The following is a 27462-nucleotide window of genomic DNA, read 5'->3' on the forward strand; positions in this document are numbered from 1 at the left end:
AGATGTAATTAAATTCTGAAATTACAATAAAAAGTACAGCAGGCATAAATTAGTTTGGAAACACGCATTTCCTACCTCCTTGGTCTGAGTTACACACCCCTTTTGTAAATCTCTACATCATGGTAGATTGAACAAAAGGAGGAGCAAAAGGAAACGAGGTGGATAGATTTCACCAATCAAATAGGGTCATGCAGGCAACGGGGAAGAATTTGAAATGTATCTTATAAGCAACGAGACATAACTGCAGAACCTAAAGAGTGTTATCATTTACGTTTTAAAAAGATCATTCTACCCATACATCTGGAAACCTTGGTGGCATAGTGGTTAAGCACTATGGCTATTAACCAAAAGGTCTGCAGTTCAAATCCACCAGGTGCTCCTGGGAAATTCTATGGGGCAGATCTACTCTGTCCTGTAGGGTCACTATGAGTCAGAATCAACTCGACGGCGAGAGGTTTTTTCTTTTTTTTTTTTTTTTTGGTTCACCTATATATCTATAGCTAGCTGATTTCTGACAAGGGCACTAAGTCCATCCAGTGGGTTAAGAACAGTCCCTTCAGTAAATGGTGCTGAAACAACTGGACCTCCATATGCAAAAGAATGAAGTTGGGCCCATAACCTCACACCATATATGAACATTAACTCAAACTGATCAAAGACCTAAATGTAAGAACTAAAGCCGTAAAACTCTTAGAACAAAACATAGGAGTAATGCTTCAGGACCTAGTTTTTGACAATGGATTCTTAGATGTGACACCAAAAGCACAAGCAACAAGAGAAACATAGATAAACTGGGCCTCATTAAAATTAAAAATTATATGCTTCAAAGGGCTTTATTAATAAGTCAAAGAGATGATCTACAGAATGGAAGGATCTGGTAACCACATATCAGGTAGCAGTTTAATATTCAAAATATATAAAGAACTCCTACAACTTAACAACAAAAAGACAAACAACCCAATCAAAAAATGGGCAGAAAACTTGGACAGACGTTTCACCACAGAAGGTAAACAAAGGCCAATAAGTACACGTAAAGATACTCAACATCATTAAACCAAACCAAACCCACTGCCATCAAGCTGATCCTAACTCAGAGCAACCCTACAGGACAGAGTAGAACTGCCCCACAGGCTTTCCAAGAAGCAGTTGGTAAATGTGAACCACTGTCCTTTGGGTTAGCGGCCAAGCACTTAACCACTGGGCCACCGGGGCTCCCCTCAATATCATTAGTCATTACCGCATCAGCTGCTGTTGAGTAGACTCTGAATTATGGCAACTCCGTGTGTGCCAGAGTACAACTGTGCCCCACGGGATTTTCAGTGGCTGATTTTTTGGAAGTAGATCACCAGGCCTTTTTTTCTGACGTGCCTCTAGGTGGACTCAAACTGCCAACCATTTGGTTAGCAGCCAGGCAAGTTAACTGTTGGCACCACCTAGGCACTTCCATTGGTCATTAGAGAAATCCAAATCAAAACCACAATGACATACCACTTTACCCTCACTAGGATGGCTATGATCAGAAAAATAGGAAAATAACAAGTGCTGACAAGGATATGGAGAAATGTGAACCTCATCCATTGTTGGTGGGGTTGTAAAATGGTACAGCTGGTATGGGAAAGAGTTTGGTGGTTCCTGAAAAAGTTAACTACAGAATTACCATATGACCCAGCAATTCCACCCCTAGGTATATACTCAAAAGAATTGAAAGCAGGGACTCAGAGACTTACACCAATGTTCACTGCAGCATGATTCACAATAGCCAAAAGGTGGAAACAACCCAAGTGTCTACCAATAGACGAATGGATAAATAAAATGCAGCATATACATACAATGGAATATTATTTAGTCATAAAGATAAATGAAGTCCTGATTCATGCTACAACATGGATAAACCTTGAAAACATTGAGTAGAATAAGTCAGACGCAAAAGGACAAATATTATATGATCCCACTTATATGAAATATCTGTAATAGGCAAATGAATAGAGATCAAAGTTTATTAGCGACAAGGGAGGTGGATAAAGGAAACAGGGAAGTATTCTTAAGGAGCACTGAGTTTCTGTGAAGGGTGATGAAAACATTTAGAAATGGATATTGGTGATGGCTGTACAATATGGTGAATGGGGTTAACGTCACTGAACTGTACACAGAAAACTGCTTATATATATTTCACTACAAAGTTTTTAAAAAGGATCCTTTTGACTATGATGTTATGGAGAAGAAAGAAATAGGATAATAGTGTCTACACTACCTTGGTAACAAAAACAAAACCCGTTGCCATGGAGTTGATTCCAACTCACAGTGACCCTATAAGACAGAGTAGAAGTGCCCCATAGGGTTTCCAAGGAGTGGCTGGTGGATTTGAACTGCCATCCTCTCGGTTAGCAACTGTAGCTCTTAACCACTGCGCCACCAAGTAACAGCAGAGATGGAAAAGAAGGAGATATGGATAGACATCAAGATTTGCTAATGGATTGGTTATAGATGAGGAGGGAAAGGGGGTTACGAATAACTTCTGGGTTACCAAAACTTGAACACTTGGGGGGCTGGAGGTGGCATTCACTGAGATGGGGAAGACAGGTGGAGGGACGGGTTTTCTAACCATATAGAGTTTGAAAACCCAACTAGATATCCAAGGAGCTGCTAAGTAGGTTGTTGGATCTGTGAGCTTGAAGCTCAGTGAGGAGGCCAGAGCTAGAGAGATAAATCGGGTTTTGAAACTGGTTCCTTTGACCTTTGGAGTCCTGGTGGCACAGTGGTTAAGAGCTCAGGTTGTTAACTAAAAAGTCAGCAGTTGGAATTCACCAGGAGCTCCTTGGAAACTCTATGGGGCAGTTCTACTCTGTCCTACAGGGTTGCTGTCAGTCGGAATTGACTTGACGGCAACGGGGTACCCTCTTCTACCTCCCATCTTCTGTCAACTCTTGTTTGCTTTTTTATGTTAAGGCTTATAACATATACTCCCTGTTCTGTAATCATATGTAAACTTTTTGTATTTTTTCTATAGATTAATCCCCAAATTTGAAAATTCCTAAATAGCATTTGTAATAAATACTGTTCACTGACGGGACATTGTGCTAGGATTACATTTCCTTTCAGTGGGTCCAAAGTCCCAGTGCCACTTGAAGGAAAATGATTCTAGTTTCCACGTCAAATAAATTCTCTTTTTTGGTTAAAAATTATTTCCTCTGAGAACCCTGAAGTCATCATCCCGTTGAGCCTTTGCATCAATGCTGTTGGCAAAAAGTCTGCTTCCAGATGGGCAGTTATTCCTTAGATGGTGACTTATTTTTCTTTCTCTCTCTGGAAGCTTTTAGATTCTTCTCTTTATGACTGGTGCTTGCAATTGCATGATGATGTGTAGGTGTGTGCCTTTTTTTTCCTTCATATTTGGAAGCACTCGGTGGGCCCTTCCAACGCCTCTCTTTGACATTGGGAAGCTTTCTTTTTATTATTCTTCTAGAAATGTAGGGTAGTGGTTATAAGTACAGGCATTGAGTCAGACTATCTGCGTTCAAGTATCAATTGTTCCCTGTATAGGACTGGGTAAGTTATTTAAATTCTGTGCTTGAAAAATGAGCATATTAATACTACTATACCTCATGAGGTTGGTGTGAAAATTAAACGAGTTAATGTTTAAAAAGCACCAGATAGTGTTGGTAAGTAGTATGTGCCATAGCACAGTGGCAAACAGTATGTACTCAGTAAATTTTATTTTATCTTCGTTTTCACTCTTTTTTGGGGCTCTGGAAAAGCTGCTCCTCCCAGACGGATTGTCCATGTTGCATTTCTTCTCTCATATTTTCTAGGTTTTTCTAGTTTGTTGTTTTGTGGCCTTGGATATTTCCTTGACTTTATCTTCCTAACATTAATAATAATAAATAATAATAATGTGGCATAATTCAGATCTTTGGTTGTCCATTCATAATTACAAACAGGATGCAGGACTGGCTTGATTTATTAAAATAAGTGGCGTAGCAGTTGATATCTAGCTAAGTTTGCCAGCGGATAACACACTGGGCCTCAGTGGTCTTCATGCTGGGATGGGTGGTAGGCTTATGACGAGAGGAGTTGTTTATGAGACAAAAGTTACCCTCTGATTTCCAGCCCCACCCTCATCCCTTTCCATTCCTGCCTTCTGCTGTGCCTGTGGACGGAGCCTGCAGCTACCCCAGGGTTTTATCGGGCAGACTGGCCTCTCCTTGCTACATCCCCTTCCAGGTATTCTCCCAGACCAGGTATTCTCCCAGACCAGGTATTCTCCCAGACCAGCTGCCATGGAGTCAGCTCCAACTCATGGCGGCCCCAGGAGTGTCAGAGTAGAACTATGCTCCACAGGGTTTTCAGTGGCTGATTTTTCCGAAGTAGATCGCCAGGCCTCTCTTCTGAGGTGTCTCTGGGTGGACTGGAACCCACAACGTTTCAGTTAGCAGCTGAGTCTGTTACTGCTTGTGCCACCCAGGGACTCCTCTAGGTGTTCTAGGCTACCGCTTCTCTGCTCTCTTTTATCTATGAACAGGCTTCCAATCTTTTCCACATTCCAGAGAAAGAGCTTAACCCCTGCTAACCTTACCTATTCCAGAAGAAGGCTTTTGCATCCTGCTGTGTTTCACTGGCAAAACCAAGGGGCATGTTGGTTTTTGGAAGTCACTCCTCTGTGTGCTCTTGGTGTCATACGGTGGTTGAAAGGAATGTTCCAGTACTTTACCATGTGACCACCAGTCACCCTTTATAGAAAAAAAGCGGAAACACAAAATTGGATACTGGGGACATTTTCATGTGTTGCTTGATATCTATAGGAGAATATACAGTAGGTATGTGCATAATCTAGTGCTAAAATGGAGTTCTGAAATAAAGAAATAAATACCTTTTTACAAGTCTTCTTTACAAAGATATTTATTCCTTGATTTTATATATTTTAAGGTACCTAAAATGAATTGTCATATATTTTTAGCTAACCTACAGCTGCTAGATTCTTAAACCACCTTCCAGCAACAGATAGAGTGGTAAAAATCAACAAAACAGTTATAATCCCATGTTTTGTATTCTAATTTTACAATATATATGTGCAAATGTGTATCTATATATACGTATATATTGTTCGGTACCGTAGAGTCAATTCCAACTCCTAGAGACTCCATATGACAAAGCAGAGCTGCCCCATAGGGTTTTCTAGGCTGTCATCTTTACTGTAGCAGATTGTTAGGTTTTCCTCCTTAGGAGCAGCTGGGTGGATTCGAACCACCAGCCTTTCGGTTAGCAGCCAAGCACTTAACCACTGCATCCTTGTGTATGTATTAAACATGATTTAATATAAAAAATTATGTTCTATATTTTTCATTACGGCAATACAAATGACTTTGTTATCATCTAATGTGTTTTTTGAAGTTTTTAGCTCTCACCATGAATACATGACATGTATTGTCATGCCTAGAGCACACAATGTATACACATACATAGAACTGAAACAACAGTTCACAAAACTATACTCTTACTACATGCAGGGCACTCTATTTTCATATTCTATTTGTTTTATTGCTTTTCTCTTCAATTTCATTTGACAAGGCTGATTGCAACCCACTAAACTGATTTATAACGTATTTAATGACTTTTGGAGCCCTGGGGGTGCACCGGTCAAGAGCTCAGGCTACTAACCAAAAGCTCACCAGTTCGAGTGCACCAGCCGCTCCTTGGAAGCCCCGTGGGGCAGTTCTACTCTGTCCTATAGGGTTGCTATGAGTCGGAATCGACTTGATGGCGATGGGTTTGGGTTTTGGGTTTAATGACTGTCAGAAAAGCTTTGTTCTAAGGGAAAGCATCCTCTCTGTGCCCGAATATTTTGGTCCTAAAGCTTGACCTAGGTACACAGGATAGGGAGAACTAACAGACTCTTCATCGGGAAGTATGAAAGTTTGTTGTCAATTCTGACTGAAAATTAAAAAAAGAACTGCCTGGTCATTTACAAGTAGGGAACCTTTGGAAAAGGCAACTGTGACATGAAGGAGCTCTTATGAAAGTCACATTGGGTATAACCCAAGGCCTACCTTGGGCTTTAATGAAACGAACAAGAAAACAGCGGCCGTCCAGTCAGCTCTGACTCAGGCTACCTCACGTGCGTCCGGGCAGAACTGTGCTGCACGGGGTTTTCAATCTCTCAGAAGTAGGTTGCCAGGCCTTTCTTCTGGGGCACCTCTGAGTGGATTAGAACCTCCAACCTTCCAGCTAGTAGCTGAGCACTTGTAAAATAAAATAAAATAAACCATGATTCCATAATCCACTGCTTTAAAAACATGATTTGGTGGGATGACTATGAGATTGTAATAGATTCTAAATAAACATGAGAATATAATTGAGGCTACATTGGTACAGAAGAGGCATCTAAAGAAACCTATGTGGCTGCAGAAAGAGTCAGCTCTCAAATGAGCTTAGGTTTAAAAAAGAGAGGCATCTATAAAAGATAACAGGTGCACACTGTCAAATCCAAAAAAAAAAACAATGTGAGTCAGCTTATCGGAACGTTGTCAAGAAGCTCAAAAACAAGAAATTGATGAGATATGCCAATGGCAACAAAAATAGTGCTTCCTAAACAACACCAGCAAAAAAATTAAAACATTCTTGTGTTTGTAAGCAAAAAATCAAGGAAAGGCTAAGAGTTCGGAGAAGGCAGTACACTGTTCATAGCTGAAAGTCAGAATGACTCAACTACTGTTTTGCTGTAGGCTCTGGGGTAAGGGAAACTATGGCCAAGCTGAAAAAGATGGGATGAGCATACAGAAGAGGGAAATAAGCCCTGAAGACGGAGTACTGCTGGTGCAGTGGGTAAGAGCTCAGGCTACTAACCAAAAGGTCGGCAGTTCAAATCCACCAGCCACTCCTTGGAAATGCTATGGGGCAGTTCTACTCTGTCCTGTAGGGTCGCTATGAGTTGGAATTGACTCCACAGCAATGGGTTTGGTTTTTATTTTATTTTTTTTAGTCAAGTAGAGTGTTAGACCTGACTTTGTTACTTTCAGTCAGCGCCCGCTTTTCAGGCCGAGGACAAAATCGTAACCAGGAGTAATGAATAAGTTTGCAGGTAGAATCAGGGTTTTGGAGACCAGAAGAGCTCAGCTAATGGGTCCCTTTAATTTTTGTAATTCAGTAAGAGGTGACGTACACAAATGAAGAGTACTTGATACAGATCCAGGAAAAGTCTAGAACAGATTACTAAGCAGATGGTGGCTTCTCACTATCTCGCTGAAAATAGTCTCGTCTTAACTGTTGTCAGAGTGCCTACTTCCTGCAGCTCTCCTTCGCTCTGCAGTTATAACAGGGCTTATCGTGCCCCAACTGCTAGGGTGGGCAGACCACATCTGGCTTTTTCTTGCCACCATTCTCCAAGGTTGGCACATCCATTTTGCAGATGAGAAAACTGCTGGGAGGTTAAGGAGCTTGCCCGATGCATTTGACTGGCAGGCAGCAGAGCTGTGGCAGGTCACACCCTGGCCTCTCTGTGTGAACCCCTCATTTCTGGGCTACGCTGCTATCTCAAACCTGCTGTGGACATCAAACCAGATAAGCCCAAGTTTAAATTACTCCAAAAGTAAAAATAAGGACGCCCCAAGTGTCCTGAGAAAGTGCTTTTAAACATATGAATATGACCATACACTTATATCACCAAATGCTTTATACGATCTACTTTTGTTGGTCAGAAACTTTTCTTTTGCTTGCACCCAGGCTACCGGAGAAGTAGCCCTGGGACAAGGATCGCTAGGAAATGCCTGGCGCATTTAATTTCTTCTGAAAGTGTAATGCAACTATTAGAAGTCTGCCATCGTGAAGGTGGAATCATCAATTCCCCTTTCAAACAGACTTATTTTGAATGGAGAAATTTAGGAAAACAGTTCCACAAATATAAAGGAAATACGGAACAATTTTTCCTAAAGAAAAGTGCCACTGATGGCTTGAAAGCCCTGTCGTCAGTCCAAGTGTTCTGTGTAGTGTAAACTGGGTGCATCCCCACTTCACCAGGACACGACCCTACAGCAGCTGGGAAAATCTTGTTTTAATTTTCCCTGTTTCTTAACTGACCACCCTGCCTGGAAAGGGAGCTTTGTCCCTGGAATAGTAAGAATGTACATAGCTCACGCACACATGCTTGCTCTCTGGGTCCGAGCATTTGCCCATTAAGAGATTACGAGATTAAAGAGACAGAGAGGGAGGCCTGTTTTTCTTCACTTTGCAGTGAAGGGAAAGGCTAAAAAAAAAAAAAAAAAAAAAAAGGACTGCTTTGCCTAACACCTTTTACACGGGGCTATAGGGTTTTACGTCACAGTTGTTTATGACTAAAGTCCTCTTTAAAGTATTAAAAAGCAAAGATGTCACCGTGAAGACTAAGGTGACCCAAACACATGAGGTGTTTTCAATCACCTCATATGCTTGCGAAATCTGGACAATGAATAAGCAAGACCGAAGACGAACTGGTACCTCTGAACCGTGGCGCTGGCGAAGAATATTGAATACGCCATGCATGGACTGCCAGAAGAGTGAAAAAATCCGTCTTGGAAAGAGTACAGTCAGAATGCTCATTAGAAGCAAGGATGGTGAGACTTTGTCTCATATACTTTGGACATGTTATCAGGAGGGACCAGTCCCTGGAGAAGAACATCATGCTCGGGTCAGTGAAAACGAAGAAGGTGCTCAACAAGACAGAATGACACGGTGGCTGCAATAATGGGCTCAAGCCTAATGATTGTTAGGATGGCACAGGACTGGGCAATATTTTGTTCTGTTGTACACAGGGTCCCTGTGAGTCAGAACTGACTCGAGGGCACCTAACAACAACAAGCCAGACTGGGGGTTGTCATCTACTGTGATTGCTTTGTTCAGGCTTTGGGGCTCAGATCACATCTTGTAGACTGTGGAGGGGGTTTTGTCTGAACAGAGAGTTGTCCCTAACTCACAACTTTGGACTCAGGGCAAGGACGAAGTCCTCTTTCCCAGCCCGAGTCCTGGCTCCTTTCAGGTTGACCATTGGCAGGCTGCTCCATGGTGGGAAGATGCCTCACGATGTGGCTCCCGCTAACCCTGCCGTGGGAAGGCATAAGGCTGAAGCACTATGAGCCCCTCGGCCATGCCTGGAAGCCAGTGTAAGGCATTCTGTATTATCCTTACGCCTTCAGACATTTGTTTCTTCAGTAAACATTTCTGTTTTTCCCTTCTTTGGGGAATTAAAGAGAATTTCCTGGGGAGAAGTGATGAAAGCAAAAGAGACGTCCTTGAGAAGGAGGAGGTTAAGAGAATGCAAGAGGTGTAAGCCAAGCTCCCGCACAGCAGCTGCAGGGACCTGGCTGCAACGGCTGGGGTGGTGTCACGTGTGGGGCATGAAACCAACCTTTAGGATTACCAAGAACATGCAGACTTTTGGCAACACCTTACACATAATCACATTTGATTACTGGCGCTCAATGGCTTTAAAAAATGGAAGTGCTGTCACAAACAGTAGGGTGATCAGGGTCCTATCAGGCGCGTCACGCCTAAGCTCATCCCTGTTTTGCTGTAAATATTTCAAGGAGCGCTGGAAAAAAAAATCTTTTTAGGAAATTCGCAATGTCCCTAAAAAAACCAAACCTTTGCCATCGAGGGGACTCCAACTCATGTGTTCTGTGCGACACGAGTTTCACAGCATATTCATAAGTGAAGGTTTCCAAATTAAATACATTTGGGAAATACCGAGATAAGCAAAGTTAAACGAATTTTTTTATCTCAGGATTTCTCAGAACTTTTACAAACTAATGCAAATTGTGAAGCTCTGGGAAAGGTATGCAAAAACGCAGCTGTTCCAAAACTCACTTCATTTTGAAACTTCATTTTATTGTGAAAAATATGTTTTGGAAAATGCTGACCTAGTATAATCTCTTTTGAAGTAAAATATTTAAAAATACAAAACAATCAAACTATTTTTCTTTGGAAGTGACCAAGCTCAAAGCTCATTCTTCCTTTTTTCTAGCACCTCCAATTTTAGGTAGAACTCTAAGCCCTGGCGGTATAACGGGTTAAGCGGTTGGGTGTCATCCCAAGGGCTGGTGGTTCGAAGCCACCCAGCAGCCCAGAAAGAGAAAGACCTGGAGATCTGCTTCCATAAAGATCACAGCCTAGAAAGCCCAAAAGGGCAGTTCTACTGTCACATGGGGTCGCTATCGGTCGGAATCGACTCGACAGCACCCAACAAGAACAGGTAATACTGTGCAAGTTATCATTTCATTTTAAAATCTTGTAAATAAATAAAACAAACCAATCTGGTGTTGGGTTCTAAAGATACTATCTTAGCAAAATACATAAAACAACAGGTATGTCATTTTAAATATTTAGGCAACTTTCTTTTCCTTACTCTTATTTTCAAAGCCAGCATTACTATAAACCAGTTAAATCTATTTAAACAAAAAACCTACCGTCTTAAGTAAAAGTACAAAGTTTACAAATATGTGAAATAAGCATTCTTTATTACCCCTTGTTGTTGTTGTTTTGTGCCATCAAGTCGATTATTACTCATAGCGACCCTACAGGACACAGTAGAACTGCCCCATAGGGTTTCCAAGGGGCGGCTGGTGGATTTGAACTGCTGACCTTTTGGTTCGCAACCTGAGCTCTAAACCACTTCGCCAGCAGAGCTGCACTTATTACTCCTGAAGTACTTGGAAATGGGTACACTTAATGTGGTTTTTGTTTTTTCAAATAAACACTCTCCTCCTTCCATCCCAAATGAAATACCGTTTTAACTGTGAGGCATCTTGGGTCCTTCTCTCTGCTAACTTCCTTCTTCCAATCTACTGCCAGCTTCTCCTTATCTGACCTCTGACTTGATTTCACACTTCCTTTCTTTATCTCTTAAAGGCCTCTGGCTCCTTTAGCCCTTAGCATAAGCAAACAACAACAATCTGCTGCTCCTGCCATCCAGTCTTGCTGACAGCAGCACCTAACACCTTTGTTCATTTCTTTTCTTAAATCGTTTATTTTTTAGTAGAAAATTAGTTGGGGCTAATTCTTGAAATCTGTATGTTTCACATTTCTATTCTCAAACCTGGAGCCCTGTGGCGCAGTGGTTAAGGGTTCGGCTACTAACCTTTTAAAAAGGCTGGGCAGTTCAACTCCACCAGCCGCTCTCTGGGAATGCTATGGGGCAGTTCTACTCTGTCCTCTAGGGTCGCTGAGTCAGAATCGACTGGATGGCAATAGGTTTGGTTTGGGTTTTATTCTCAAACCAGCTTCTTTTCCTTAGAGGAAGGGATGGGTTTCCCTCAAGGTAGGGATGGGTTTGGTTAACAGTTCGTTTTAGATTCAGCCCTGAACTAGAGCTAAGGAGGGTCGCTCTTAGCTTTTTTAAGAACGCTGAGAACTTTACTAACCTGGATTTCTGTGCTAGATTTTTTACCCAGTGTAGGCTTGGTCTAACAGTAAGGACGAATTTCTTTTAAATCACAAATAACTGATGCAAGAGCACCGGCAAGGGCAAGTTCAAGAAACAAAGGAGCCTTAAAACTGCTCTTGTAAAGGTTTAATATCACTAATTCCTGCCCCTGGGGAGATCTCACAGTCTCGCACAGTGCCCCAGTGCACTGTTTTATGACAGCCGATGTCATCAGTGTAAAGAGAGCTCACTGAAAGCAATCTCTATTTACATGTTGAATTAAAGCACAACTATACCTAACTGGGAGCCCTGGTGGTTCAGTGGTTAAGAGCTCAGCTGCTAACCAAAAGGCCCTGGGAAACCCAATTGGGCAGTTCTACTCTGTCTTACAGGGTTGCTGAGTCAGAATCAACCCTATGGCAATGGGTTTGGTTTGGCTTATATCTATCTCAGCTCATTGGCAGGGAGGAGAAAAGAAGGGGAGTAGGGCAAGGCCCACATTCCTGTGATTGTCTGAGGCCATCTAGATGGTATTGCAGGTTTCCTTTTCCAAATGTCAGGCTGAAAAATTATTCTCTCTGCTGTGGAATAATGTGAACCCATCCATGGAATACATACTGGGCCCAGCACTGCACTAGGCCTCTACCAGGGAATTCTGCTCTCAGCTGAAGATGGTGGTCCATCTGGTCACTGGGGTTATGAACTGTGCAGAGAGCAGTAGACCAGGATCCTACCGAGGCTAGGAGTTAATGTGGACTAGGGCTTCCTTTCACACATAACGAACCCTCTTCTCCCAGGTCACAACGTGGTCTCTCCCTCACCCTGTCAGGTCTTTACTCAAATGTCAGCTTCTTGCTGGACCCTCTCTGACCACCTATTTAAGACTGTCACTGTGCCTCCTTTATTCCTTATCCCTCCATTCCATGCTAGCATTTACTACCATCTAACATTCTATATGGAAACCCTGGTTGCACAGTGGTTAAGTGCCGCAGCTGCTAAACAAAAGGTCAGCAGTTTGAATCCACCAGGTGCTCCTTGGAAACTCTATGGGGCAGTTCTACTCTGTCCTATAGGGTTGCTATGAGTCGGAATCGACTTGTTGGCAAGGTTTTTTTTTTAACATTCTATATACATTTTACTTATTTATTCTAGCTATTCCCCCACTAAAATGTAAGCTACATGAGAAAAGGATTTTTTTTCCATTAGTTTTGCTCATCGTTCTATCCCTAGTGCCTAGAACAGTACCTGACATAGCTGTTTTATTTATTTTAATCCTTACAAAAATCCTATGAAGAAGACTGCTACTATCCTTACTCTACAGATAAGGAAACTGAAGCTTAGAAAGAGAAGTGGCTTGCCCAAGGTCACATAGCTTGCGTGTGTATCAACAAAAAAGAATGAACTAGGGTTACATGCAACAGCATGGATGGATCTCAAATGCTCCTGAGAGAAAGAAGCCAGAGTCAAAAAGCAACATACAGCCTGACTCAGTTTATGCGACTTTCTGGAAAAGGCAAGATTAAAGAAAACGGATGGTTTCCAGGGACTGGAGTGGAGGAGGGAATGACTACAAGAGGCACAGGGAAACTTTCTGGGGTGATGGAAATGTTCTCTGTCTTGATTGTGGTGGGGTGACATGACTGTATGCATTTGCCAAAACTCACAGAATTACACAGTAAAAACTGAATCTTACTGTATGTAAATGCGGTAGCAGAAGAATGCCTACCTCAAAGATGTTCACATCTGTGAAGATGCTACTTTACATAGCAAATGCGACTAAGGTCATGGAGATGGGAAGATTACCCTGGACTATCTGGGTGGGCCCAACGTAATCACAGTGGTCCTTGTAAGAGGAAGGCAGGAGGATGAGTCAGAGAGAGATCTGAAGATGCTACTCTCCCGGCTTTGAAGATGGAGCATGGGGCCACGAGCCAAGGAATGCAAGCAGCCTCTAGCAGCTGAAAAGGCACGGAAACGGACTAGAGCCTCCACAAGGCACTCAGCCCCTGCCAGCACCTAGATTTTAGCCAAGTGAGACAGATCTTGGGCTTCTGACCTTCTGAACTCTAAGCGAATCAATTTGTGTTGTTTTAAGCCACTATTTGCTGTAATTTGTAACAGAGGCAAGGAGAAACTAACACTGTAAATTATACCTCCACAAACCTGACTTAAAAGAAAAAAACAAATGACACACATTTTAGCATGACATAGTGAATGAGAGTGTGGCTGGACTAAACCAACAGCTCTCGGTTGGACACGTGGTCCCTCACTTGCTTACTAAGTAACCTTGGATAAGGTTGCTTAGTAAGTTTGTGTTACCATCTGTAAAATATTTCCAATAATACCTCCCAGAAGTCATTGTACAGGTTAAAGAATATACTTTATATAAGGCATTTAGCTCATTTCTTGCACTTTGTACGCTTTCAGTAAATGGTAGCTATTATTTTACAAAATGTATCTGAATATCATAGGAAGAACTACTGAGTACCATGGGAAATTTTAATATTAGAATGTGTCAGAAATACAATATTATAGAGGAAATTACTTCAATAACTCCCCAAGCACTACTTGGTGGCTATAAACTGACTCTGTCTAAGAAAGGAATTATTTGGTTTGGCTATATATATGGTTTGGCTATATATATGGTTTGGCTATATATATATGGCTTAGATGTACAAATTATCTTGAAGAATAGTTACAGATCACTGCTTTCAACTATTGGTTTATGAAGGTACTACTCTGGGATGTGTCACACCCTTTAAATAAGCTGTGACCAATTTACCCAGCAGAACAGCTTCTAAATCTAAATCTATATTTGTATATAATGAACATCCATCCAACCTGCTTTTCTGGCCCTCTTTTGGGATCTATGTAGGGAACTGGCTCATTGCATGTTCTTGCATTTGTGTGAATGAATTTAGCATAATATATACGTCCCCTCTTGACGCATGGTTTTGAACGCTGTAAGATTTTTCCAGGTTCTTTTTCATGTTTGATTTCTTCTTTTTGTTCAGTAATGTGGACAATAGTCGCATCTTCTATTTTACATTGTCTGAAAAATATAATTAAATACTAAATCATTTATCCCAATAAGCACTTCAGTACTGAGAGAGTCATAATTACATAAGATAAGATTTAAATATGTTTCACGCATCAGTCAGGACAATTTAGGCTTTATAAATAGCTAGAAGGAGCTTGTGTATTTTCTCATTCTAAATCATACAAACAATAAAGGGATCTTTGGCAACATCGTATCTGATAAGGGTCTCATCTCTGAAGCATACAGAAAACTTCAACAACAAAAAGACAAACAATCCAAATAAAAAAATGGGCAAAAGATATGAGCAGAACCCTCACCAAAGAGGACATTCAGTTGGCTAATAAACATATGAAAAGGTGCTCTGGGTCATTAGCCATCAGACAGATGCAAATCAAAACTATGAGATACCATCTCAGCCCTGCAAAAATGGCACTGATCAAAAAAAAAAAAAAAAAAAAACAAATGCTGAGGTTGTGGGGAGATTGGAACTCTTAATACAACGCTGGTGGGATTATAAAATGGTACAACCACTATGGAAAATGGTATGGCACTTTCTGAAAAGGCTAGAAATAGAAATCTCATGATCCAGCAATCCCACCCCTAGGAATATATCCTAAAGGTATACGGGCAGTGACATGAATAGACATTTGCATACCCATGTTCATTGCAGCATTATTCACAATAGCAAAAAGATGGAAACAACCAAAATGCCCATCAACGGATTAATGGATAAACAAATTGTGATACTTACATACGATGAAATACTACGCAACTATAAAGAATACTGATGAGCCCACGAAGCATTTTATAATAAGGATGAATCTCGAGGACATTATGCTGAATGAAATAAGTCAATCACAAAAAGACAAATATTGTATGGTCTAATTTTTATAAAAAGTCAAGAATAGGTGTTAAGGATTGAATTGTGTCCCCCCAAAATGTGTGCTAACTTGGCTAGGCTGTGATTCCCAGTATGTGCGACTGTCCACCATCGTGTCATCTGATGTAATTTTCCTATGCGCTGTAAATCCTACCTCTATGATGCTAATGAGGTGGGGTTAGAGGCAGTTATATGTTAATGAGGCAGGACTCAATCTACAAGATCAGGCTGTACCTTGAGTCAATCTTTTTTGAGATATAAAAGAGGGAAGTGAACAGAGAGAGGGGACCTTATACCACCAAGAAACAAGAGCCAAGAGAATAGCGTGTCCCTGGGCCCCCGATGTCCCTGTGCTGAGAAGCTCCTCAACCAGGAAAGATTGATGACAAAGACCTTCCTCCACAGCCAACAGAGAGACAAAGCTTTCCTCTGGAGCCAGCACCCTGAATTCGGACTTCTAGCCTCGTAGACTACGAGAGAATAAATTTCTCTTTGTTAAAGTCATCTACTTGTGGTATTTCTGTTACAGCAGCAGCAGATGACTAAGACAATAGGTATGCACACAGAAAAGCAACGTTCTTGGATGGTTACCAGAGATGGGAGGGGGACGGACAGGAAATCACTTTCTAGATAGTAGACACTCGTTATTATTAGTGCTAAGAAAGGCAATACCCAATATGGGTGAAGTCTGCACAACTTGTCCAAGGTAAATGAAGGCACCAAGGTACGCAAAAATAAGGGACAATTTTGGTAAATGCTATAACATACAACTTTGCAACAACAGTAATAACAACCAAAAAATGTGTGTGGTTACACAGAAAGACATGGATGTATAAATGTGTATAGGAAGGCATATGTGAGTACGTGCGTGTGCACGTATAGGTATATCTGTAGGCATATGAATATACATGTTTGTGTGTGCTGCATATATATTCATATATACTATAAAGCACATAGGGGACACAGTTATGGCGACTTCCTAGACATATCCAAACAACTTGCAGGATTGGTTTACTGGGTTAAAAGGCTTAGCACCATAGTCTTATGGTACAACTTGGTCAATTGGCATAACATAGTTCATGAAGATAATGTTCTACATCCTATTTTGGTGAGTAGCGCCTGGGGTCTTAAAAGCTTGTGGGCGGCCATCTAAGATACAACTATTAGTCTCTACTCTCCCGGAACAAAACAGAATGAAGGAAACCAAAGACTCAGAGAAGAAGCTAGTCTACAGGACTAACAGCCCACATGAGTCACAGCCTCATCTACCCTGAGACCAGAAAAACCAGATGGTGCCCAGCTACCACTACCGACCGTTCTGACCAGTGACATACTAGAAGGCCCTTGATAAGAGTTGGAGAAAAATGTGAACAAAACTCAAATTCCTAAAAAAGGCCAGACTTATTAGACTGATGGAGACTAGAGAAACCTCTGAGACTATCACCCTAAAAGCCCCTTTGAACTTGGAACTGAAGCCATTCCTGGAGGTCACCTTTCATCCGCATAATAGACTGGCTTATAAAATAGACAATATCACCCATGAGTACTGTGCTTCCTTAAATAATCAGCTATGTGAGACCAAATGGTCAACACTTACCCTAAAGCAAAGATAAGGAGGGGCAGGGAAGCTAGGTTGATGGAAACAGAACAAACAGAATAGAAAGGAGAATGCTGACACATTGTGAAAAATGTAACCAATGTCACAGAACAATTTGTGTAAAAATTGTTAAATGGGAACCTAATTCGCTGTGTAAACTTTCACCTAGAACACAATAAAGTTTTTTTTTTTTTTTAAAGGCACAAGGGGACTTGTGTTAACAGTGATGACTCATTACAATATATCAGTGCACTGTCAGTACAGTGTATAGACTGCCATTCACTTAAAATAATAGAAAGAGTAATGATTTGATCATATTATAAATCATGCTTGCAGTGGCTAAATCACAAAGCTAATTTCATCTCATCTTCTTTACGTTTTATTACCAAGACACTCCTCCCACTCCTTACCTAGTATGCTCAGCCATCTGGAAAAGGATAACTATTTAATATTAAAAGCTCATCTAAACTTATAAAACCTACGAAATGACCACCATTATTTATTTTTTAAGAAAAGACCACAATGTGGGCATTAGAACCAATTCAATCTCTTATCATTTATTGCTTCTAACAACTACACTTATGTAAAGATTATTAAAATGAAATGAACACTAAAGAAATGTTTAGAAAGAAATAGGTTAAACATTTTTTCTCCTTTTAAATAAGGAGTAATAGACATTATAAAAAATAGTATTTGAAATTTCATTTACTTGAAAAATAAAGAATATATGAATTTGAATACTTTTTACATAGAAGTTTTAAAAATCAAAGTTCTGACCCCAAGGAAAGTGAGTCAGTAAGATTCCAAATTTAGTGAGAAAGTGGGTAGTTCTGTTTAGCTGTTGTTATGGATTGAATTGTGTTCCCTAAAAATATGTGTTGTAAATCCTAACCTCTGTTTTTTTTATGCCTGTGGTTATAATCCTATTTGGGAATGGACTGTCTTTGTTATGTTAATGAGACAAGACTAGCGTAGGGTGTATCTTGAGTGAATCTCTTTTGAGATATAAAAGAGATTAAACAAGCCTGCAGGAGAGGCAGAGATGGGGGAAGAGAGGCGCCAAGTCACATGAAAGTCACCCAGGAGCAGAAGTTCAGAGAGACAAGTACCTTCCTGCAAGCCCACAGAATCAGAAGGCGTTCCCCCATAAGCAGCACCCTGAATTCAGACTTCTAGCTCCCTAAATTCTGAGAAAAGAAGCTTCTGTTTGTTAAAGCCACCCAACTGTGGTATTTCTGTTATAGCAGCACTAGATAACTAAGACAGAATTTGGTACCGGAAGAGTGGTGTGCTGCTTTAACAGATACATAAAATGTGGAAGCAGTTTTGGAATTGGGTAAAGAAGAGAGGCTGGAAGAGTTTTAGGGTGCCTAGTAGTCAGAGCCAAAAGGTTGGCAATTCAACTCCAACAGCCACGCCTTGGAAACCCTATGGAGCAGTTCTCCTCTGTCCTATAGGGTCACTATGAGGTCGAACTGACTCGACAGCACCTAACAACAACAGTAAAAGCCCAGATTGCCTTGAAGAGACTGATAGTAGAATTACGGACTTCAAATGCAATTCTAGTGAAGGCTCAGAAAGAAGTGAGAATTACAGAGGAAGTCCCTATTGTCTTAGAGAACACACGCGGCACCAGCCACAGAATGTCGTTAGAAATGCAGATGTTCAGTTTGCCTCTGGTGAGGCTTTAAAACAAAATGATGAACACGTGATTAGACAATGGAGAAAGGGCGATACTTTTTATGCAGTGGTAAAGAACTTGTTTGAATTATGTTCAAATGCTCGGTCAAAGGTAGAACTTGTAAGTGATTAACTTGAGTATTTGGCTGAGGAGACCTCTAAGCAAGATTAAACAGGTCGTGTGGCTTCTCCTTGCCACTGATACTAAAATGCAAGAGAAAAGAGATGGACTTAAAAATGAATTGTGTGATATAAAAACAAAACTTAAAAGATTTGGAAAATTCTGTTGTACAAACTAAGGACACGTGTCCTAGAATTTACACCAAGGACATGGACACACAATCTTTTGTTAAAGAAATTAAGCCTGTGACTTACAGATCTAACCAACTACCATAGCAGAAAACTCATCTGCTTGGACTGAAGGGGCCAGAGAAAGAACAAAAGGAAAGACACTGTCTGCCTCTTGGAACTCTAAAGGAAGAAAACAGGCCAAAGGAGCCACATCTGTTGTCCTCTAAGAAAAGGACTACCCCTGGAGCAGTTCGGAAATCAGCAGAGCTGTTGGAAGGAGCATGGCAAGCAGGGCCTTCTTGGTTTCAAAGGGTGGTGCCACGGTTTCCTGGATCTCAAAGGGTGGGGCCAGAGTCTCCTAGGTTTCAAAGAGTTAGATCTTTGCCAACTGCTGTTAAGGTGTGCCGGGAGATGGGGCTGCTGTCCAAAGCTGAGGGGCAGGGCTACCATGCCCAAGGGGTAGAGGAACAAGGCCTGCTGGGGTGGACAGCGTGGGGTTGTGATACAGATGGACAAGGAGAATGGGTTGCCTAAAGCTGAGGGAGCAGAGCTGCCATCCCAGTGGGCCTGGAAGACAGAGCTGAAGCCCAGGACTAAGGGGCTTCCACCCAGAATCCAGAGGGTGTGGTCAACACACAGTCTGGAGGGTGGGGCCATTGCCCAGATGGTCTCAGAGAACAGAGGATTATTTTCAAGCCTAGAGAACTAATTTAATTTGTTCTTTTGGGTTTTGGGATTGCTTGATGCCCATTATTCCCTTTTTCCCTCCGATTTCTCTCATTTGTAATGGAAATGTCTACCTTGTGCCTGTTCCACCCCCGTACTTTGGAAACAGATAACTTGTAGGCTAGATTTCACAAGTTCACAGAAGAACAGGAAATTTGCCCCAGGACGGAATATGCCTAAAGTCTCAACCATATTTGATTTAGATGATTCAGAAGATGAGATTTTAGACTTGGAGAGGATTTAAGACTTTTGGGATGACGTGATGGGGTGAATGTGTTTTGCGTGTGGCAAGGACAAGCATTTTAGAGGACCAAAGGGTGGGATATTATGGATTAAATTATGTTCCCTAAAAATGTGTTGTAAATTCTAACCACTATGCCTGTGGTTATAATCCCATTTGGAAATGGATTGTCTTTGTTATGTTAATGACACAAGATTAGTATAGGGTGTATCCTGAGTCAATCTCTTTTGAGATATAAAAGAGATCAAACAAGCTAGCATAAGGATAGATGTGGAAAAGAGATGCCAAACGACATGAAGATCACCCAGGGGCAGAAGCCTGAAGAGACAAGAACCTTCCTCCAATCCCACAGAGAGAGAAAGCCTTCCCCTAGATTCGGCATCCTGAATTCAGACATCTAGTCTCCTCAACTGTGAGAAAATAAACTTGTTTGTTAAAGCCACCAATTTGTGATATTTCTATTATAGCATCACTAGATAACTAAGACAGCAATGTACTCAGGCCTTAGAATATGACCCCTCCCCTACTGCAAACCAGAGCCATGTCTATCTCTTCCACGGTGCCATTTTTCAATTAAAACCTTCAAATGGCTTTCCATTGCATTTTCTGTAAAATACTGCCTCTTTACTGTAGCTCTAAGGCCCTACGTGATCCTGCTCCAGCTAACTTCTTCAGCCTTACTCAAGCCACTTTTCCCTCACTTCTCCAGCCGCTCCACCTCCTTTCAGTTCCATGAACATGTCAATCTCAGTGCTTTTGCACATGCTGTGCCCTCTGCCTGTAAGTCTCATCCCCAGCTCCTTATACAGCTGGCTCATTGTCATTTAAGTCTGAGCTGAAAGATCCTTTTCTTAGAAGATTTTCCTACATTTCCTTCTCCTTACCTATGTATGGGGCCCTGGTGGCCCAGTTGTTAAGAGCTTGGCTGCTAACCAAAAGGCTGGCAGTTCAAACCCACCAGCTGCTCCTTGGAAACCCTATGGGGCAGTTCTACTCTGTCCTATAGGGTCACTATGAGTCAGAATCAACTCGATGGCAATGGGTTTGGTTTTTGATTACCCCATGCATTCTCTATTATAGCACTTTGTTTCTCTTGTAACACTTACCACAATTTATAATTAAGTAGTTTTTGTTTACTTGTTTTTAGTAAGCACTATACACATCCCTTTTTGTCAATAAGGTCTATGAAGGTGGTGATTGTGTTGGATTCACTACTATGTACCCAACATCCAGACAACTGTCCTGTGCATCGTAGGTAGATGGACTGTCGTTATAATAGCGACACATTTCTGGCGAATCTGCTGGAACAGTTTTTTATTACGGCTTTGTTTTGGCGGTATACTTCTACTCCAACACACATACACATAACACTCAGCATCCTTGGATTCTAATTCCCTGTTTCACAGCAAAGTTTGCTTTTTCTAATGGATTTGAAAGAACCAATTAATAATAAAAGTAAGGGTTTTCCTACACCTTTCCATAGATGTTTAAGGGGTATGACTTTCTGGTCAATTATCATTGTAGACTTCTGCCATCTTTTTTCTCCACCTGCTTCTCAGAGTTGTGACCTAGCAATACACTTGTATAGGAATCAAGTCCTTGAAGGAAAGGACAGTAACTATTTGCTTACTGACTGATGCATTCATTTGATTCATTTCCTGTGGTGTGAATTAACTACCTATTGATACACAAATGTGAACGTGTAGTTTGGAATAATCTCTTACTAGAAGGAAAACACAGTGATGACTCTGACGTAAGCCAGACCTGGTTCAGAACCCCAGTTCTGCCCCTTAATATCTGTGCCTTGGTTTCCTCATTTGCATGAAAGGGACAATAATACCTATTGGGACAGATGTGAGAATTATATTTAATAATTCATTTTTTTCAATAAATATTTATTAAGAATCTATGTGGACTAGCCACTGTTCTAGGCCCTGAGGATACAACAGTGAGAAAACAAGCAAAAAATTCCTGCCCTCACAGAGCTTACATTCTATTGGGGTGAAGGAGATGAGAAACAAGGTAGGTAAAATACATAATCTATGTTGTTGTTGTTAGGTGCTGTCAAGTCAGTTCTGATTCATAGCGACCTTATGTACCACAGAACAAAACACCGCCCGGTCCTGTGCCATGCTCATAATCATTGTTATGCTTGAGCCCATTGTTGGAGCCACTGTGTCAATCCACCTCGTTCAGGGTCTTCCTCTTTTCCACTGATCCTGTACTTTACCAAGCATGATGTCCTTCTTCAGGGACTGAGCCCTCCTGACAACAGGTCCAAAGTACGCCAGGTGCAAACTCGCCATCCTTGCTTCTAAGGAACATTCTGGTTGTACTTCTTCTAAGACAGAGTTGTTCATTCTTTTGGCAGTCCACCATATATTCAATATTCTTCGCCGACACCACAATTCAAAGGCGCCAATTCTTCTTCGGTCTTCCTTATTCATTGTCCAGCTTTCACATGCATAGGATGTGACTGAAAATACCACGGCTTGGTTCAGGTGCACCTTAGTCTTCAGAGTGACATCTTTGCTTTTCAACATACAGTCTGTGAGATGGTGTTAAGTGTTAAGGGAAACCATTAAGCAGGGGATGGGGAAAGGAGTGTATGTATGGGAGGTAAGCTGCAATTTAGACAGGATTGAGGCTGCATTGTGGAGGTGGCATTTGAAGACAGACAGGGAAGAGGAAGAGAGAGGCAAATAGATAAATGTAAGGGAAGAGCACTCCAGCAGGGTGCATGGTAACTGCCAGAACTTTGCAGCACAAGTGTATCCATCCTTATTTAGAGCAGTGGTTTTCAAAGTGTGATACCTGGAGTGGCTGCCTTGGTATTTTTTGTGAGCTTGTTAGAAATACATATGCACAGCCCCATCCCAACCTATGACATCCTAATTTCTCTAGCTGGTTCCCAGGAAAATGTTTTAACCAGCTCTCAAGGTGACTCTTATGCACGTTAAACTTTGACAACCACTGTTACAGTGGAAAAAGTGGAGGCTTTGGAAGTAGATACCCTGGCTCCATTCTACTCTTAACTAGCTGTAATACTTTGAATTCAGTGGTTCTCAAACTTTAGGGGGCATCAGAGTCACCTGGAGGGTTTGTTTAAACCCCAAGTATTGGGCCCCACCCCCAGAGTTTCTGACTCAGTATGCCTGGGGTTGGGCCCTGGGAATCTGCATTTCTAACAAGTTCCCAGGTAGAGCTGGTGCTGGTCTGCGGACCACATGTTGAGAATCACTGGAGATAGAGTCCCTGGGAGGTACAAAGAGTTAAGCAACTACTAGCCAAAAGATTGGCAGTTCAAACCCACCCAGAGCACCTCAAAAGAAAGGCCTGGGCCTGTTGATCTACTTCCAAAAGGTCACAGCCATGAAAACTCTATGGAGTGTGTGATGGCAACTGGTTTTTTTTTTGTGTTTTGATTTGCAGACAGTGTGGGTAGAACGGAGTCCTCTGAGCCACAGGGAGGCAACCAGTAGCTAAGGCCAAGTAAGGGCAAAAAGCCACATGGTATTGGCCTCACAGGCTATCAGGGAAGCCTTGGCTTTCACTTACCTTTTTTTTTTTTTTTTTAACAATTTTATTGTGTTTTTGGTGAAAGTTTACACAGGAAATTAGGTTCTCACTTAACAATTTCTATACATATTGTTCAGTGACATTGGTTACATTCTTCACAAGGTATCAGCATTCTCCTTATTTCCATTTTGGTTGTTGTGTTTCCATTCATCTAGCTTCCCTGTCCCCACCTGCCTTCTCATCTTTGGTCTAGGGTAAATGTTTACCTTTTGGCTTCATCTAGATGATTATTTTGAAGACCACAGTACTCACAGGTGATATTATTTACTTTATGGGCCAGTTTGGCATTTGGCTGAAAGGTGACCTCTGGGAGTGGTCTGAGTTCCATGTTTAAAGAGTATTTCAGGGCGACAGTCTCAGGGGTTCATCTAGTCTCCACTGGTCCAGTAAGTCAGATTTACAGTTTAAAGACTCCTCCTCCTCCTCCGACAGACAGACAGACAGCTCTGTGGAGGAGGCTACAATGGGCAAGGTGTGCAGCAAAGACACCAGCTAGAAGGCTATTCCAAGCACCAGGAGAGAGAAGCTGGTAGTTGGGGCCAAGGTGAGGATGGTGGTGGAGATGACGGGTAGTGGTGGCCTGTGGATACATTTTAAAGGTAAAGCGTTCAGGGTTTGCTAATGGATTAAATATGGGGTGTGAGAAAGGGTGGATAATTTCAAGACGACTTCAAGATTTGGGGGCCAGGCAACGCATGAAGAGCGTCTGACGCCCAGTGTGTGCTCAGCTAACGGTGTTTAAACGACGGCTACTATTAGCGCTCAACCACCAGAAGGAAGAGGTGGGAAAAGGGGAGGAAGAGGCGAAGCCCTGAGGTCTGCCCGGCCCCGGCCTAAGGGTCCACCCCCACGCCCCGGGTGCCCCTGAACCCGCTCCCTGAAGAAGGAAGTTTTGTTCTGTTTTTTTGCAAGGGGAAATAATCGTCCAAAGCCCCGCACTTACTGCTGCTTTTCCTCCTTTTGCTCCATGAGGCCGCTGAGGCCCGACGCGAGGCAACGAGGTGCCTCCGGGAGGAGCAGGGAAGAAGCCCCGCCAGGCGGGGGGCGCGGGAGCGCGGCCACTGTGACTCCTGCGTTGCTAAGCGACGGCGGGCCCCGGGCGCATGGCCCGGCGTGAGGCGTGGGGGCGGGGCCGGGGCGCGCAGGCGCAGTGACGCCGCGGGGCTCCGCGGCTGCGCAGTGGGGCCGAGAGGGGGCGGCGGGCCGGGCTGCGCGCGTCTGGCTCTGTCTCGCCCCCGGCCCCTCGGCCTGCCTTTGACCTTGCCCTTCCCCCTTCCCCGGCCGGGCCGGTATCAGCGCGCCTCTGCCCTTGGCCGTTTCCGGAGCCTCCCCCGCGGGCCTCGGCTCCGGAGCCCGGGCAGCGCCGGCCACAGCCGCCCGAGCTGGCTGCAGAAAGGCGGGCGGGCGGGCAGGAGGGAAGCCTGTTGTTTCCCGTGACCCAGCAGATCCTGCCCAAGTCCCGGTTCTCCGCTCCCGGGTCGCCGAGCCTTGGCGTGGGAAAGCCTGGCTGTCGCTGTTCCCCACGGTTTCCGACCAGCCCTCCTTCCCGGCCCGGGGCGCCCATTAGCCGAGAGCAGGGGCGCGCTCATGCCCTGCCAACGAGGCTCCCCGCCGTGGGTGCATCTGCAGGCGAGCAGGGCGCAGCGTCGGGTGCAGGGGCTCAGGCAGAGGGCAGGGGCTCGGAGGGGAAGCACTGAGCCAAAATCAGCAAGCCCCGGCCAAAAGCCGTGGAGGCTTTATGTCCATCTTCTGGCCCTGGAATTTCTCACCTCGTTTCACCACCGCCTCCCAATTTCCACTGCCGGAGCCAAATGTTTTTGGCATCTGTCATGGTCATTTTTGTGCATTTCACTGGATAATGAGGGGGGGGGGCAGTCCTTATTGAGCTGAATTCTGGCTATGTGTGTGCATATGTTTTGTAACCGAGTCAGTATTAATAAGTCTGTATGTTCACATAGACCTTGAAGGAATATGGGGCGGCTGAGATTGGTCCTAGGGCTCGTTTTGCATATGTGAGCCTGTGCATAGAAATTTGGTATGTAGTTGCGCAGATACCGTAGTGTGGAAGTTGTAGATAAAAACACTGGGGGGTGTGTGTGTGTGGTTGTGTGTGTGTTTGGAGAGTGAGGAGTGGGTAAAAAAAAATATGGGGAAAGGAACCCATTGCCATGGAGACCATTGAAAACCCCAAAGCAGGGAAAACTAACATTTTTGGATCTGCAGCTTGAGAGCCCAGCATTTGCTAGGCACCGTATTAAACACCCTGGCAGCGCAGGGGTTAAGATTTCGGATGCTAACCGAAAGGTCAGCAGGCACTTCGAATCTACCAGGTGCTCCTTGGAAACCCTATGGGGGCAGTTCTACTCAGTCCTAATGGGTCACTAAGAGTCGGAATCTACTTGATGGCTACAGATATTAAACACCGTGTACGTACCTGTTTTTTTCCTAAGCATCAAGCTGTGTTAGGAGCGCCCACCTAGGAGCAGTCTGGATTTGAATCCTGGCTGCGCCACTCACTAACTGGCTCTTGGATAAATGATCCTCAATGTCTTCGTCTACAAGATGGGAAAAATACCTAATTCACAGAGTTGTTGTGAGATGTAAATAATTTAATACAGGCAGAATATTGAGAGTAGTGTCTGGGCTCGGTCATTGTTAGCTATTATTTTTTATTCAGCAATTTGATCTTTGTATGCTGCCCCGTGTCCTTAAGGCTTCGTCAACTCCTTCCTCATTCCCTCTAATTTTTATTTCAAGCCTTCATCAATCTCTTCAGGCTTTGAAACCCATTCACCTTCAGGGATAATCCCAAATGCTTGATTAAAAAGAAATAATTTTCTAAACTTTTTCCCTCTCAAACTTACAAAGTCACCTGCATCCATACAGAATGACAGTTGTCTGGCTCTATTTTAAGGAATATACTATTTGTCTAAAATATAAATAAATGTATGCCAGTCTCTTTACAACTGCTAAGCAGTTCGTGTATGTCTAAGAATTAAGGGCTGTGGGAAACAATAAAAAACAATTTAGTTGGGAACACAAACACAGGAAGAAATTGTGAACTAAACTACGATGATGCATAACCATATTATATAACTCAGTCACAAGGGTTAAGTTTCAGTGCGGATAACAATGGGTCAGTTACATATTCTTGATTACAACCTCTGCAGGCACTGCAAAATAATGTGGATTTTTAATAATTATTAACTTTTTATATGGAAAAAACACTGGACTTGTTATTAGTCTTTTCCTTTATTAGGTAAGCTATCTGAGCTAGCAGAGACACGTAAACCTCTCTGTGCCATAAATTTCTTGCTTGTAAAAAGAGGTAGCCAGAGAAGACAGTCTTTTAACATCCCCTCAGCTGTAAAATACAGTGATTCTATTGGAAAATGTGTGTCTGAAAATCAGTGAATGCACTAGCCTAAATAATAAAGTCATTTTCTCATTTGTGGTGGGTAGTTTGGGTAATCGTCTACGAAGACTATCTCGAAGTGATTTACTGATGTGGTCACCCAGTGATGTGGTACCAGTTAAAAATACCTGTGCTGTTTGAACGAGAACACCATATGTGAGGGAACACCAAAAAAACAGCAGAGTGGAAATTGCCCATCCAAAACGTTACAGATGTAGAAAATCGCCAACACTTCTTTTTGAACCACAGGAAAATGCCCAAAATAACTAACTGCGCAGTTGTTTAACCTGATAGGGAAGCAGGGCTCTGGAGATCCAGCTTCCTTTCCCTTCTTTTCTCACTGACGTACCTACGCAGGTGAGAGTCAAATTGTAGGGCATAAACCAAGCTATCCCGAATTCTGTTTTGTTTTGTTTTTTAAAAACAGGTAATTTATTTGCCTCATATATATGGGTTGTAAGGATTAAATGATGATACCTGTAGAGAATTTATCCTCACATAGTAAGCACTCATTAAAAGTTAAAATTGAATTGTGTCCCCCAAAATAGGTGTCGTCTTGGTTAGGCCATGATTCCCAGTATATTGTGTGGTTGTCCTCCATTTTGTGATTGTAATTTTATGTTAAAG

The 27462-nt window shown here is 42.5% G+C and overlaps 1 protein-coding gene across 1 annotated transcript in view; it reads right to left on the reverse strand.

Annotated features, from left to right (window-relative positions):
• Positions 1–20659, reverse strand: part of C26H2orf73 (chromosome 26 C2orf73 homolog) — a 32351-nt gene extending 11692 nt beyond the window's left edge. The window contains exons 1-3 of the mRNA XM_064276969.1: positions 20543–20659; positions 14228–14458; positions 4574–4727 (exon numbers count right to left, since the gene is read on the reverse strand). Of these exons, the coding sequence (XP_064133039.1) occupies positions 4574–4727; positions 14228–14458; positions 20543–20659 (502 nt within the window). The remainder of the gene's footprint in view (positions 1–4573; positions 4728–14227; positions 14459–20542) is intronic.
• Between the last annotated feature and the right edge of the window lie 6803 nt (positions 20660–27462).

Source organism: Loxodonta africana, chromosome 26, assembly GCF_030014295.1.
Source record: "Loxodonta africana isolate mLoxAfr1 chromosome 26, mLoxAfr1.hap2, whole genome shotgun sequence".
Taxonomy (NCBI): Eukaryota; Metazoa; Chordata; class Mammalia; order Proboscidea; family Elephantidae; genus Loxodonta; species Loxodonta africana.